Source organism: Acipenser ruthenus, chromosome 1 (genome assembly GCF_902713425.1).
Source record: "Acipenser ruthenus chromosome 1, fAciRut3.2 maternal haplotype, whole genome shotgun sequence".
NCBI classification, from domain to species: domain Eukaryota; kingdom Metazoa; phylum Chordata; class Actinopteri; order Acipenseriformes; family Acipenseridae; genus Acipenser; species Acipenser ruthenus.
This window is the reverse complement of record NC_081189.1, coordinates 35,706,196-35,720,986: the sequence shown is the minus strand read 5'-3', so window position 1 is coordinate 35,720,986 and position 14,791 is coordinate 35,706,196. Positions and strand designations below refer to the sequence as shown.

The 14,791-nt window shown below is 37.3% G+C and overlaps 1 protein-coding gene across 3 annotated transcripts in view; it reads right to left on the bottom strand.

The window, feature by feature from the left end:
* LOC117972824 (netrin receptor DCC-like) overlaps positions 1–14,791 on the bottom strand; it is a 276,112-nt gene that overhangs the window by 133,729 nt on the left and 127,592 nt on the right. For all 3 annotated transcript variants that reach the window (XM_059024341.1, XM_059024342.1, XM_059024347.1), the window contains exons 3-5: positions 4,093–4,380; positions 2,109–2,259; positions 767–903 (exon numbers count right to left, since the gene is read on the bottom strand). In XM_059024341.1, the coding sequence (XP_058880324.1) occupies positions 767–903; positions 2,109–2,259; positions 4,093–4,380 (576 nt within the window). The remainder of the gene's footprint in view (positions 1–766; positions 904–2,108; positions 2,260–4,092; positions 4,381–14,791) is intronic.

Genomic DNA, 14,791 nt, shown 5'->3' with positions numbered 1-14,791 from the left:
AGGATCTATCAGACTATTTTTAAAAGGGAGCGCTGTGATCAGAGCAAAAACCCGGCTCAGTAATCCACATGATAGTTAGATGTTTCCATCTGACAGGGATCTACAGCAGTATCACCTTTTGCATCTTGTAGAATTCTAACAGCATGTAATCAAATAAACTACAAAATGATATCATAAATGTCTACCAGAAGCCATACTAATAATAGTACAGTATTTCAAGTTAGATATCAAAATGTCACATTTTTTTCATTGTTGTCCGTTTTCAGTTAAGTATATGGAAAACTACAAAGCGGTATGTAATTCAACATGTTAACATAACATTATTCAGCAGGTTTCATTCAACTTTATGAAGCAAAATTAGTTAATTATATAGGGTGATGCAAAAATGTGTCCATAACTATATTATTACAAACTGCAGCATACTCATACAGCTTAATCCAGATTAATAATGTTAATGGTGTAGCTGGGGGGTCAGGGGGTTGCAGTAAGTCTCAGATATCCTCTTACTAGATTGAAGCCTTATCATATGCTGTTAGGGATTGCATTATTCACCCTTTGGTGGGTCAATAAATATTCAGAAAAGACAAACTACAAACCTTGTTCTGTTGGACATGGCATCCTTTGGATCATGTGCTAAACCATTTAGGATCCAAATTTTGAAGAACAGCAAGGGTGCTAATGAGTCTGGCCTGGTTTAACTTGCCCACCAATGATCAGGGGAAGAACATTTTTTTAGCCCACAGAAAAGGTGTTTTGGCAAACTTACCCATCACAGAGAGGTCAGACGAGGCACTAATATTCTCATTCTTGTTTGACGCTATGCAGGTGTAGGTTCCAGAATCATCATCTGTGACACTGCTAATGAGCAGGTTGCTACCTCCCAGCAAGGAATACTTTTTTGATCTAGAAAAAAGAATGAACTTAGGTTCTATATGGCACAGGTAAATGTGTGTGTGTGTGTGTGTGTGTGTGCGTGTGCGTGTGCGTGTGCGTGTGCGTGTGCGTGTGCGTGTGCGTGTGTGTGTGTGTGTGTGTGGTTTTGGTGTTAGGTTAAATACACAGTTTATTAATTCACTTTGAATGTAAGTTGTCAGGGATGAGGTGTTTGGGGTAAGTCTTTGCACTGTTTTGTAACGTTGCAGTGAAGGCTAATGCCCAGCCTACATTTAGTTATTCTTTTGTTTAAACATTTTATTTTGGCCCTCGTGCCCTGCTTGTTTTATGCATTTTTGTTAATAAATGTGCACACCAGCACTTAAACTGCAGCTTTCTGTCTCTGGGTCTCTTTCCTGCCGGTAACCAGCCTGGGCCGTGACGCTACCCTGTCACAGACTATTATAATAAAACCTATATAATTGAGGTTGTTGTGAGAAAAGACTCAGATCTGTGCTTTGATGATTTATAAAACAAGCAAAACTATTATTTGTTCATTGTTCACCAATATTGTCTTCAGCAAGATATTGTAATAGTGTTGGTAAGGGATTATATACAGGTAGTGGACAAAAAAATGGAAAAACCAATGTAAAGTCACTTAATAGGGCATTGGGCCACTATGGTATCTCACTCTGTGGAGTTCTCGGCGGACCGTTTTTGATGAAACTGGCTGCTCGCGCCCCAGGTTGAAATTTGCAGACAATTGATCTGCAGTTGCTCGCCTGTTTTGCCTTGCACTTCGAATTAATGCACGGATATCACGATCCTGGAGTATGCGCTTCTGCCCACTGTTGCCCTTTGCTGATGATATCTTTCCCTCGGAGTTCCATGCCAACATCACCTTAGACACCGTTGCTCGTGAAACATCAGCAAGTTGAGCTGTCTTGGTCACTGAAGCTCCTGCCAAATGTGCCCCAACAATCACACCTTTCAAAGTCACTGAGGTCTCCTCTTGCAGCCATGCTAGCCATAATTATAGGCAACCAGGCCTGTCCAGCATTTTTATACATGACCCTAAGCATGCTGGGATGTTATTTGCTTAATTAACGCAAGAGCCACACCTGTGTGGAAGCCCTTGCTTTCAATATACTTAGTGTCCCTCATTTACCCAGGTGTTTCCATTTTTTTGTCCACTGCCTGTATGTTGGACAGTTAACCACAGTCAAAACACATACCTTGTTTGGATTAGTTCATTTCCTCGCATCCACAGAAAGCTTGGAATTGGAAACCCAGAAGCAGAACATTCTAGGATCGCATATTTTCCTTCGGAAGCCACCACATTTAAAGGTTGCTGAAGGAAGGATACTTGTCTGTGAATGCCTGGCTCTATGAAACAGAGAATGAACCAACATAGTACTTTGAAGAAGAGATAGAAATCACTTGATAGTAATAATAATAATAATAATAATAATAATAATAATAATAATAATAATAATAGGCATGGCCATAATCAGAAACTTAAGTATCCCAATGTGACAGTGCACTTTCATCTGAATAGGTCTCCATAACTTTCTGTATGGAAAATGGTTTGCTTCTACTTTGGAAGGATATTAAATAAATCCAAAAGCAATACTCTAGGCATTTGAGCATTTATACTAATGCGAGTGAGAAGGTAACATATCCACCATTCAACTCCATACCAATCCAGACTTCTTTGTCAAGCTTTTTTTTGGCAACAGATAGAATGGATATCATTTAGGATGTGGTTAAAGTGTATGGTAATTGCACCAGTGGAACGGTCTGGGCACATCAATTCAGAACCACATCACATTTTGTTCAATAGGTTCCTCTGTGGTGCAACTGTGGTAGAAATCAGAAAACAATTCTGCAGTGCAAATGAAGCCTGGCTATTTGAACACCGTAGATAGCACAGTGGTCACTGAACCTAAGGACTGAGTTTCAATCCTCAGTCACTACCTCTATGCAATGTTAAGGACACTGACTTACGTACCTTCCTAGTAGTATATTTCAAATGAGGCCTAGTAGTGGTTTTGTGCCATGGATTCTAGCCCAATAAACGTCAACTGAGATTATTTCACATAGGCCCTTGGACCAGGATTGAAATGACCTTCAATTACACTGAGCTAGTTTATCAAACCAGCAACCGAGAGGTGAAAAAGCTTTGTATCTTACTGCCAATCGACTAAGCCAGTCAGCCCCTCTCTCCCTCTTCACACATTAACAGTTTCATCTGAAAATACTCCCTAGACGACTAAATACAGCTGGAGAGTATTTTGATTGGAATATGTGCTTGGAATATTGAATAAGAATCAACTTTTGGTTCGCTATAAACATAAATGTAATTTAAAAGAAGAAAGCCTTTATATAACACTGCTTCTGTTCTCAACAGCAGTTTAAAAGACCCGCCACTGTGTTCATAACTGATGCTACATAATATATGCATGATTGCTAACTAAAAAGGTAATAACACTGTAGGTGCAGCAGCTGTAGCAGTTATTATTAGTGTATAGTGTTTTCTAGAACACACAATTTCTGTCATGTAAAATACACTAAAATCCCTTTTATGAAATAGTAAAATGATAACCATCAATGTATGCAACAGCAAACTGGGAGAAAAAAAATAAAACATGTTTTAACCATTTTGTCAATACCTTGATTCCTTGCTTGTTATATAAAAAAACATCTCTGTATTACTGTTTTACAGTATATACAATAATAACTTATGTGACATATTTTCGTCACTACATATAGTATTAAATAATAATCACACAGTGACCCACTGAACAGTAATGTGAAATTGTGATTGTACTGCTGTGTATTTAAAGGTAATTTGATGTACTGTAAATGCTTACAAATACAGTATGTTGTAGTTTTAAACACCACAGTGATTTCAACGGTTTTGTGATGTGACCATTAGCCACTGTTTTTGTTTTGCTTTTTTTCTATAAAATATACATTTGTAGTGTGTTTTTATTCTTCTATAAAGCAAAGAGAAGCCAAATGTTTATATATACTGTATATATATATATATATATATATATATATATATATATATATATATATATATATATATTACAAATGTTTACCAAGCTCCTCTTTACATAAGGAAGGCACACATTTTCATTTCATTAGAGTTTTCACTATTCACCACATTATCTTACCATGTGTTTTTTTCTTACACAGCAAGTGCATCCTTACCTGGCAGCACTTTGAGCTCAGCATCGTTGCCAGTCCGGGAGCTGCCTGGGTTCTCGGCCAGGCAGCGGTAGGTTGCAGAGTCAGGAGGCTGCACCCTGCTGACCTGCAGTGCCCCGGAAGGCAGCACCACCACACGGCTGTCATCGTCGAGGTCCACTGGGAGATCCTCACGGTTCTTCTGCCAGTGTACCAAAGGCATGGGCTCTCCCGACGCCTCACACTTTAGAAGGGCAGTGTCTCCGACAAAGGATGAGACAGACTCTGTCTGAGTGACAAGCCTCAAAGGCCCTAAGGAACAGAAACAGAGCACATTGAAAGGACCATGGAGGAAAATTAAGTCCACAAATACTGTACACATGAAAAAAATTGTCATACAAGAATGATGAATCTACAGTATAAGAAACAAAATACACAGACATTTTAGCTTTTATGAAATATCCCTGTAACATGTAACAGTGGGTCTGTGTTCACATACATTTTTAAATCATTATTTTTCAAGTAGGTTTTTTTTTTTAAATTATCACAAGGGTGCCATTACTCATGAGCATGACTGAACATAGGCTTAAAAAGAAAGAAGCAAACAAACAAACAAACAAACAAACAAACAAACAAACAACACAGCACTGCAGAGCAAAAATCCAGATCCCACAGGATTCATATCAGTCAATAAATGAAGTAAATGCTATGCTCCAAAGAGTAACCGAAAAGCAGATAAATCCACTGCAGTCCAATTCTCTGCTTCAGTTCCTGGAGTTTATAGTTTATGTATTCATGTCTACTAAATGAAATGCCACACATACAAATCTTAACTTTCATATGTTATTCTTACAAAGTAAAATAACTGTAAAGGTATCAAATTACTCCCTCACTCGCCCTTGTGTAAGGTAAGCTACCCGGTGCCTACTATATTCAGGTATTATTATTCCATCGTATCCCAGGTGTAAATGTAATCAATGTTTAGTGTGTTTGAATAGTGTGTTACATTCCTGGATATTTTGTTGAATGTAAATTATGACTATTACAAGCTTGTTTTTACCTAAAGCAGTCAGTGGGCAGAGGGTGAGCAGAATTCCTCAGCACAACCTGTGTATCTTCTCTAATTAGCATCACCAGCACAGCAGCTGGCCTGTATATTTTATCACTGGCTACATTTTCATCATCATTCAATTTGTTTTTGCACGTGTGAGAACAAGCCAAGATGTTCTTCAGAGGATCCTCATGAAATATTCAGAGCAATATCAAGAAAAGGAAAACAAGCGCTGGGCGCGGGCCCTTTGGGGAATACTTCATCAGTCAGCAATTGACTGGCACTAATGGAAAAGTCTTATGTCTGCTTCTACCAAGAAGTATTAGTACTTATTTTACCCCAGTCTTCCCTTTTTTCCCTTTTCAAGGACTGATCAAACATCATTGCTGCCTATCAAAATCTTGTGAGTGACGTTTCTTGAGGATTTCTAATTTACCACAAAGCTTAGCAAAAGTTTCTAATCCATTTCCCAGCCTTTATTGAGCTTCACAGCCATGTATGCAGTTCCACAGTATGCAGCTGTAACTGCTAATAAATGTTTTTTTTCACTTTGATAAGACTGAAGGTACAGTATGGTAGAGCAGCCCTCTCCTCCATGTTGGTCCTGGCTGGTTTACATCATAGAATGAGGGCAGTGAAGCAGGTACTGAAGCTAATTCAGTGTAGGAACTGGATTTTAAAATAGTGCAAATCCATTTCCCAACCTCTCATAAACTTGATAGTATTATCACTGGTCCCAAAGAAAGGCAATCAGGAAACTAAGCATCTTGTGTCTTGTGGATTTAGACTAGGACAGAGGACATTTTATAATTAAACACTACATTTAAATATCTGGAAAACCAAGTAGAGAAATAGGTTTTTCCCAGCCATTTATCTGCTCTCAATGAGACACCACTGCCAACAAGGCTCAGGCCACTTTCTTTAGCACCTCGAACACTACCCTGATCCTGCCATACAACACTTCAGCTGACCTTAACACCCCACTGCACCATACTGGCAGGCACGCAATACTCTGCATGGCTTCACCTTCCTGAACTTGTAATTATTAAGCAACTAAAGGTCACTTTCAAAGGTTTAGCATGCAGGGACACCACATAGTCCCCACAGCTCTTATTATAATGTCCTTACTCATGAAACCAAAAGAGCAAAAAGCTTGTCTGAAACCATACTATACACTTGACAGTACCACAATCAACCCCTATGATAATAAGGGGGCAATGTGTGCCAGTGGAAGCCTTGTGCAAACTACCTTTCTTTAAAGTCTTGAGTCAATTTAAAAGCTGAAAGCTTTTCCCCCAGCAGTGCTGAAAGCTGGCTCAATTAGCCATATCTCCTGTGAAGTAACATAAAGGTATTCAAACATGGGGCTTTACACTGTCATAGTCTCCAGGCTATGTCTAGGTCAAACCGTGTATGTTTCGAAAAGCAAATCTGTGAACAGGTAGCCTATTGAAAGTGTACAACCACATTGTAGGTAACTGAAAACCAAATAGAGCTAGTTCGGTCTCTTTCAAAAGCCACACATTTCTAATGTAGCACATTCTTACATTAGAAGAATGATATCCTAGTTATTATTATTATACATTCATGCAGTGAAGTCCTTAATATTATATGCAACCAATTCTGCAAGCAGTGGTTTAAATGATGTATTTTTTTATTTATTTATTACATTATCAATAATAGGAATCAAATGTAAGAAATATGTCAAATGCCTGTGTTTAAAAAATAATACATTTGAAAAACATCTATTCCAGCCACACAAAGACATACAGCTATTGCAATTCCTGGGAATGGGAAGTAAGAGCCCCCAGAGTGCTGTTTAATTCTGCAGCACAAGTAGAAGCTTGTGGCTAGAACTCTGCACTGTGGTGAGGTTTAAGGCTTGATTGATTTTTATTGCCTGAACCCAACAAAAGCAGTCTCTCTCTCTCTCTCTCTCTCTCTCTCTCTCTCTCTCTCTCTCTCTCTCTCTCTTTACTTTACATGCCTGAATTACACACACACATAAGAATTTGTAAACAAACCCTTGTATCCTTTTTGTCATTATTTATTACAAAACAAAGCAAACCCTCACATCTTTTGAGATGCAAATTATGTATCAATACAAATTATAGGTTGTTCAACTGAAAAGATCCTTTGTGATAATAATCTGCTGGAATTGTAAACACCTTAGCTGAAAATGCATTTTTAAAAACATCCATTAGATGCAGACTTCCTCCTCAGGTTACAGTCCATCAATATAGTCCTGAGGATGTTGGGTTCCTTAGAGGACCTCCTCTGTAGACAAAGTGATGCCTGCTTGTCTTCAAATATAGCACTCAACTTTTAATTTCACAAGGTAACAGCATTGACAAAATCTAGTGGTTTTAAGGGTGTGATGGTTTAAAGCCCCCTGTAACAGGGCGAGGTGCCGTGTACATTGTTTTGTTTATTTTAGTTTTAGAACGAGGGTTCCCCCTCCGCCCCTGTGTTATTTTGTGTTTGTTTATTTTGATGAATTATTATATTTATGTCGGCGAGCGCCGTATGTTTTACTGTTGTGTATTTAGGACGGCGTAGCCGAATGTTTGTTCATTATTTAGTAGCGTGGATGGGAAGCCCCATCCACACAGTATTTAAAAACTCGTGCAGAAGGTGGCCATCTCCCGAATTAATTAAGTGATTAATTTTGTTGCTAATCGGGAGATGGTCACCTGAATATAAAAAGCCTGCAGCTCTCCAGCTCGAGGTGGGTGTTTGGAGCGAGAGGAGAGAACGAGAGGAGAGAAACAAAACGAAACTTAAAACTCCAGGAACAGTGAAAGCATTTGCTCAGCCTGACCTGGGTTTTGTTATTTATTTTGTGTTCGAGATTTATTTTTGTTTACTTGTTTTATTTTGCTCTGTGAGCAAGTGCTTTTTGTTTAAATATTTTATTTATTTTTGGTTCTCTTTGAATTAAAACGGCGCAAGCCTTTTTGAACTGCAGTACCCGGTGTCAGTTTTATTTTTCGTGCCTGCTTCTGCCGTGACGTCACCACTCGTCCACCCTGTCACACCCCCATAGAGATTTTATTTTCAAAATTTATTTTCTTATATTACATTTTCAGACTTTTGTTTAAATTCAACACTTTTCACAATATATCCAAGCATCTTGTTGGCCTGTTTTATAGCTTCCCCACATTGTCTAGATGAAGACATTTCTGAATCAACATAAACTCCTAGGTCTTTTTCATAGATTCCTTCAATTTCAGTATCTCCCATATGATATTTATAATGTACATTTTTATTGCCTGCATGCAGTACCTTACACTTTTATCTATTAAATGTCATTTGCCATGTGTCTGCCCAACTCTGAATGCTGTCTAGATCATTTTGAATGACCTTTGCTGCTGCAACAGTGTTTGCCACTCCTCCTATTTTTGTGTTGTCTGCAAATTTAACAAGTTTGCTTACTATACCAGAATCTAAATCATTAATGTAGATTATAAATAGCAGGAAGTGTATTGGGACTGAGTACATTGGTTGGACCTGTAGCATTGTTGAAGGATAAGTGGTTTCATCAGAATCAAAGAGAAAATAAAGCTTGGCAAACAAATCAGCAGCAAGAATTTAGGAGATGTCCTAATTTTTAATTCTTTAAGGTATATGGGCTTAAGATCAGCCATGGTGCCCTGTTTCCAATACATGCTTGTTAGTAGAGGCTCTGATTAAATGAACGCAATGTGAAAGCAGAACTCAATCAGCTGCTCTCTGTGGAGTCCTTTTCTGCAGTAATGACTCTTTTGGGGATGGAAATCAATACTATGACCACCCAATGATGAGAGCCTCTCAGGAAACTACGATGCTTTATTTTTTAGTGATGAGCTTATAAGATTGGAGCTTTCAGCAGCATCAAAGAAATAACACACACACACACATATAAGGGTTCTCTGCAGAACACTTAGCTATAGCCTTTGATATTTAGCTTGGGCTAGAAATCTGACGACCCCACTGCCTTATTGCAGTTCTCAAGAAAGAATACAAACAGCAATGTAATGAAAAATAACCAACACCATCACATATATGTATTTCTCTGGACTACCATCAAATATTATCATTTCCATTTAAGGGTTTAAAAATTGTAATTACATTTACTACTTTTTCAGCAGTGTATCAATGTTAAACTGTTAGAAAAAAAAGCATGCATTTTTCAAGAACTGATACTGTATTTTAATGACTGAAGTATGAAATATTAAGATTAATTATGAGGAAACACAGTACTTTATTTTATTAGGTAAAACTATCATGACACCAGCACAATTCGATACTGTATATCATACAATAGTACATTTTGCTCCACTGATCTAGGTAATACAGTCCTTTAGAGTACTATTCTTAAGTCATGAGACAAAGAACCTGTATGCCCTGTAATAAAGGCATTGTAAGAGTATAGGATTTGATTCTCCACTCCTTAAATTATACCTAAGTGGAGGTGACATTGATCAAACCAGATAATACTGCTCACCTAAAGGAAAATTCCCCAGGGTGCAATGCAAGACTTGTCTTATAAAAAGAACGCATGTCACTACAGCACAAAAACGCCCATAATAAATCTTAACCCAAAGGTTTCTAATTGCCCTCAATAATAAAACATGGGGGCAAAAATGTGATAAAGAATCCAACAGACTGTGGTCACCCATGTTGACTAAAAGCTAACATTTAATGAGGTACCAAAGTAGCATTATGCTCTGTAGCTGTTTTGGAAGTAAGAAGAACATCAAAGATAAAGACCAATGCGTTTAAAGTTAAATAGTGATGTTATAGGGGTGCCTTTTAAAGAAACGCATGCACACCATGTGTTGTGGTGTCTGAGAATTAAAGTGCTAACAAATACTGAATGAAAAAATGTGAACACAAAGACTATGCAAGTTGGAGTCATTCTAGGAGAAGGCTTCTGCTTCAATGGACTTTTTAGCAAGGCAGCAAACAGGACTACAATGTGCTTATGGGTGCACTAATGCTTTATGAATAGATCTGAAAATACAATGTTGGCTAACGATAATGATGTTTCAAATAATTAGCAGAATGTTTTCCTTTATGCTTGAGAGCAATTACCACCAGAAAAAATGTACCATTTTGTCTGAAAACAGAAAATTGCAACCTCTTTTACACAGCCTAAGAGGTAAGGGGCTATTATTTGCCAACTGATACAAAAACCTGTTAATGACTGTGTTTCCACTGTTTAAAGGCTTGTGGGTGTCCTATTAGGTTGTAACTGAATAATGAAGAGTGTTCTATTGCAGCTGTGGTATGTAAATGTTTAATTATCATATCCTGTAACAGTCAACAGAGTGCAGTGTCCACTCCTATCCTCACTGCTTTCATAAGGATCTCTTGTAAATGGTATTGCTTGTGTACATTTCAATTCTACTACCAACCACAAAACCAATACTATGTAATTTATTAAATACAGTGTTCTTATTTTATATTATGCTCAAATATGGTAATGTACCTCGAGTGCTAGTTTTCTTTAAGGAAAAAAAATCAGCGATCGGCAGTTTTTGTTATTTTAGCTGATAACGTACACCGATATTCATGCTTGAATTTCTTCCTGCACAGCATTGAATGTTTGGTCAGATGTGTTTACTATACTAATGACGCAAGAACACTGAGTCAGTCATTTTTCCAGTGCTCAAAAGAGCCGTATTTTTGATTTTCTTTTAATATCTGAAGAGAACAATTGGATAGCCGAGTTGTGTGCAGCAGAACAGACTCAATGCTACATTAAATCCAACAGTGAACTGTGAGTAGAATATTACTCTGAGGCGTTTTACAAAAAGCTCTCTTCTGAATATTTTGTTAAGTAACAAATTCAAGTTTGACTGGATTTTGTAACCGGAAATTTAATATTTTTATGACATATTTGTTTTTTACTTTTTATGAAATTAACAATTTCAGTCGTGCTGCATTTTTAAGCAGTGTATGCTTAAAATAAGAACTTAACGAACATTGCTGTAGGGGTGCACCGGTAAAGATTTTCTTGGCCAATATCGATAGCTGATCTACCTATATCAGCCGATACCGATAATAATAGACAGCGCAGGTAAGCTATTGTACACTACTAGAACAAGGCATAGGGCCTATATTTAAACTGTTGTATAAATAGAAATGTTAAAAAATGAACAGATATCGTTTACTTGAGGTATTTATGATACAAATGAATAGGTATTGTTTACTTGTTGCATTTACTTCAGAAAATGAACACAAAGAATAATGTAGTATTATATTGTGTGTTTGACAGCAATTTATACATGTGTACTAGTAAAAACACTTCTGTAGAAAGAAAATATAATGTGACATTAACTTTTATAGCCACTTGCTGTCAAACATTGCGCATTATAACTTCTACCTATACTGTACATGTAGCCTACGCAATGTCAACTACTAAGAGTGCCATAGTGTTTAAACTGCTGGTGCAGCCGAGTTGAGAGCAGAGTAGTAGAAGCCCGAGCTAGAGGCTCCGCCCAGGGCTCTGTCTGCGCTTCTGTTACAGATATTTCTCACCCCTACAGGTGACACAACATGGTGGTATTTCAGCTCTACTTTGCTGATCCTTTTGTAGAGTACAACACTGACTGGTTTATTCCCAGTCTCCGCCTGTTATATTTGTAATGAAATTATTATTATTATTATTATTATTTTAACTACAGTAAATTATTGCTGAGCAATGCCACATACCCCTAGACTAGAATGCTGACTATGGAGAAGGCTTAATGACACAGTCAAGCCTCAGAGATGGTGCATGTCTACATCAGTGTACAGATAGTATAGAGGATAAGGATTCAGGATTTGCACACTCATGATAACTGAAGACCATGATGTCAAGGTATGTGACATTTAGGGTAACACTTTAGTTTACAGATCTGATATAAGTGATTATAAACAATATATAATCATGTTATTAATTATGCTATTAACAATTATAGAATATGAAAAGAAATAATAAGAGTATTAATACACACTTGTGTCATTGTTTTTGCACTATTGTTTATAATCGCTTACAACAGATATAGTCTGTCTGTCTTTTCAGGTCTGTTTGTCTCTATGCCAGTGTGTCTGTCTCACCAATTGCATGGGGTTGGTTTGTTGTTGCAATACAGTTATTATACACTTTTGCCATTGTTTTGTTTTTGCTATAATGGATCCCTAAACTAAAGTGTTATCAGATTTAATTGCACTTCTAATACATTTTAAGTGAAAAACGCTGTTACACTCCAGTTGTGCAAATGGGAAAATCCAGCATTCTTATTATAAAGTGAAATGAAGTCCGTGGTCACAGTGGCCTGCAGCCCAGGTCATAAAACCATCACCCATTTTAACACATCATGACAGAAATGGCTGTGTCTGGGAGTAGCTACCATAGAAAATGAATAATCTTTTTAGATCAGGCGTGTTGGCAAAGATTTTCCAGTGCAGTATCGTTAGTCCCTCACATTGAGCAACATATCCTCATAAAACATCAAATAAAAAAAATACAAATCCAAACAAACATTATTCTTATAAATAAGAGAGTGCTTGTGGTTCTGATTTCTGGGAATGGCTAATATACCTATATATCAATCATAAATTAAATTAACCTCAACAACAGTAAATACACAGTATACAGGATTCCCTTTCCAGGTCACCCACAAGCCCAAATTCTATGGGCATGTGTCCAAGAGTGCCCATCCTTGAGAAGTGTGGGGTTACAGTGCAGGGTTACGGATAAAGTGTTTGCAAATAAAATTAGAAAAATACAGATAATTAAATAGCTTTCTCAGAGCAGCCACACATCCAGGTTTCAGATTAGAAAGCTTGTTAATGGAAACTGAAAGGAATTTCTTAGCTGCGCCTCCATCCTCTAACACAGACGGCTTAATCAAATGAAGATTACTTTTAGCCCGCCGTGCTGATTTCCTTCATTAGATCAATCAACTCTCCCCGGTAAGCTTTACAATGGATCTGCTGTAAGAGGCAGCACAAGTGTGTTGTAGGGTTCACACATATTTTACTAAATGGAAAGAGAAAAAAGATTGCAGTACAGTAAATCAGTTGTAACACTATGTGTACTTAATGTTTGGCTGTGCTCAGTGCTGAGCTGTGTTTTATTACCTAAAGCTCAGCTCAGTATAGCCTGGTGGCAGCAAGGGAGAATTAAATCCTGCCATTGTAATGAATACCCAGGGTTATAAATTTACTGGGAGCACGGCAACAGACGATCACTGATATATCTTGTTACAAACACATTGTAGTGGTTACCAAATAAGGTTTGAATTCTACATTGCTCAAACTAAGATATCGACCTAGAGCAAAGGAGCTAAAGGAAAAAACATAGCATTACAATTGTAAAACATAGTATACATTGTGAAAAAATGTTTAAGGCAAATTTATATATAACACGTGGCCATTTGGGTGTTGATCTCCTCACATCAAAAAACACAAAAAGCTACACTGCCGGTATGTGCAACAGCAGAATGCAAGGGTTTTCAAAAGTTTTTCAAATGTTTTTCATATGATGGGGACACCCACAAGTGTAATTTGTAAATATGTCTTGAACAATATGAATGTTTAATATATTGTGTACAATGGCAATTTACTATAAGATACAGTAACAACAATTACAGGTTACAAATTGAATAATGTATGGGTTAGAATATTAAAGCTATTCCCAGTTCCAGAAAGGCTATCCCGAAGCATTTGCAAAAAACTTTTGTCCTGGTTTCAAGTTTTCGGCCCAGGTTCTGGCTGGGCTGATGAAACTATTTTGTTGGTGGAGAAATATTGTTTTTGCTGTTCTGGACTGAGTTGTTGTATCACATGCTTCTACTAGCATAAGTATATAGCAGTGGTTTAACACCAGCTGACTGGCACAGGAGCTACACAAAGGCTACAGTCACAGATGAAGCCTCAATGTGCACAGATAGAGTAGAGCAGGTACAGGAAACAACGGCACCGGAGCCTTTCTAAAAAGGGGGGTAGCAACGGTTTTCAGGAATAAATGAACAGATTATTTTGAGAATGCACTTTCATTTCGAACAAACATCTCACGAACTAAAACTGTAAAATAAATAACCAGATTACAAAATGAATCAACAGTATAGTGTTACATATATTCATTTTGTAAAATAATAAATAAAAAAAGACAAAACCAAAAACTTTACCAGAACGACACTGTAGGACGTGAATGTTTTCCCGAGGTAAGCGCCATCAACCAAAATTAGTCTTTTCCAAACATCTTTATAAAATCAATTTGACATGAATCGTTTCAAAGTGCACCAAATCTTAATCCAACATGCAAGAATCCCAAACTGAAATCCCAAACAGATACTCAAGTTTTGTTGTTGTTTTTTTTTCTTTAATCAATTTTGCTTTGCTGCATGTTTGCTAAACAAGCTAAAAAACAGAGTGCTTTTTGACAACCTATATTCATGACAGAGATATGCCTGCGTGTAGCAGGGCGGTAGAGAGCCCTGCTGTGTAACTGTATTTTGTTTATTTTTAGAACGGGGTTTTCCCCTCCGCCCCTGTTATTTTGTATTTGTTTGTTTTGATTTATTTATTGTATTTGTGACGGCGTACCGCAGTGTTATTGTGTTTTATATTTGTCGGCGAAGCGCCGTATGTTTTTGTTATTGTTTTGTTTATTTATAGATGACGGCGTAGCCGTGCGGT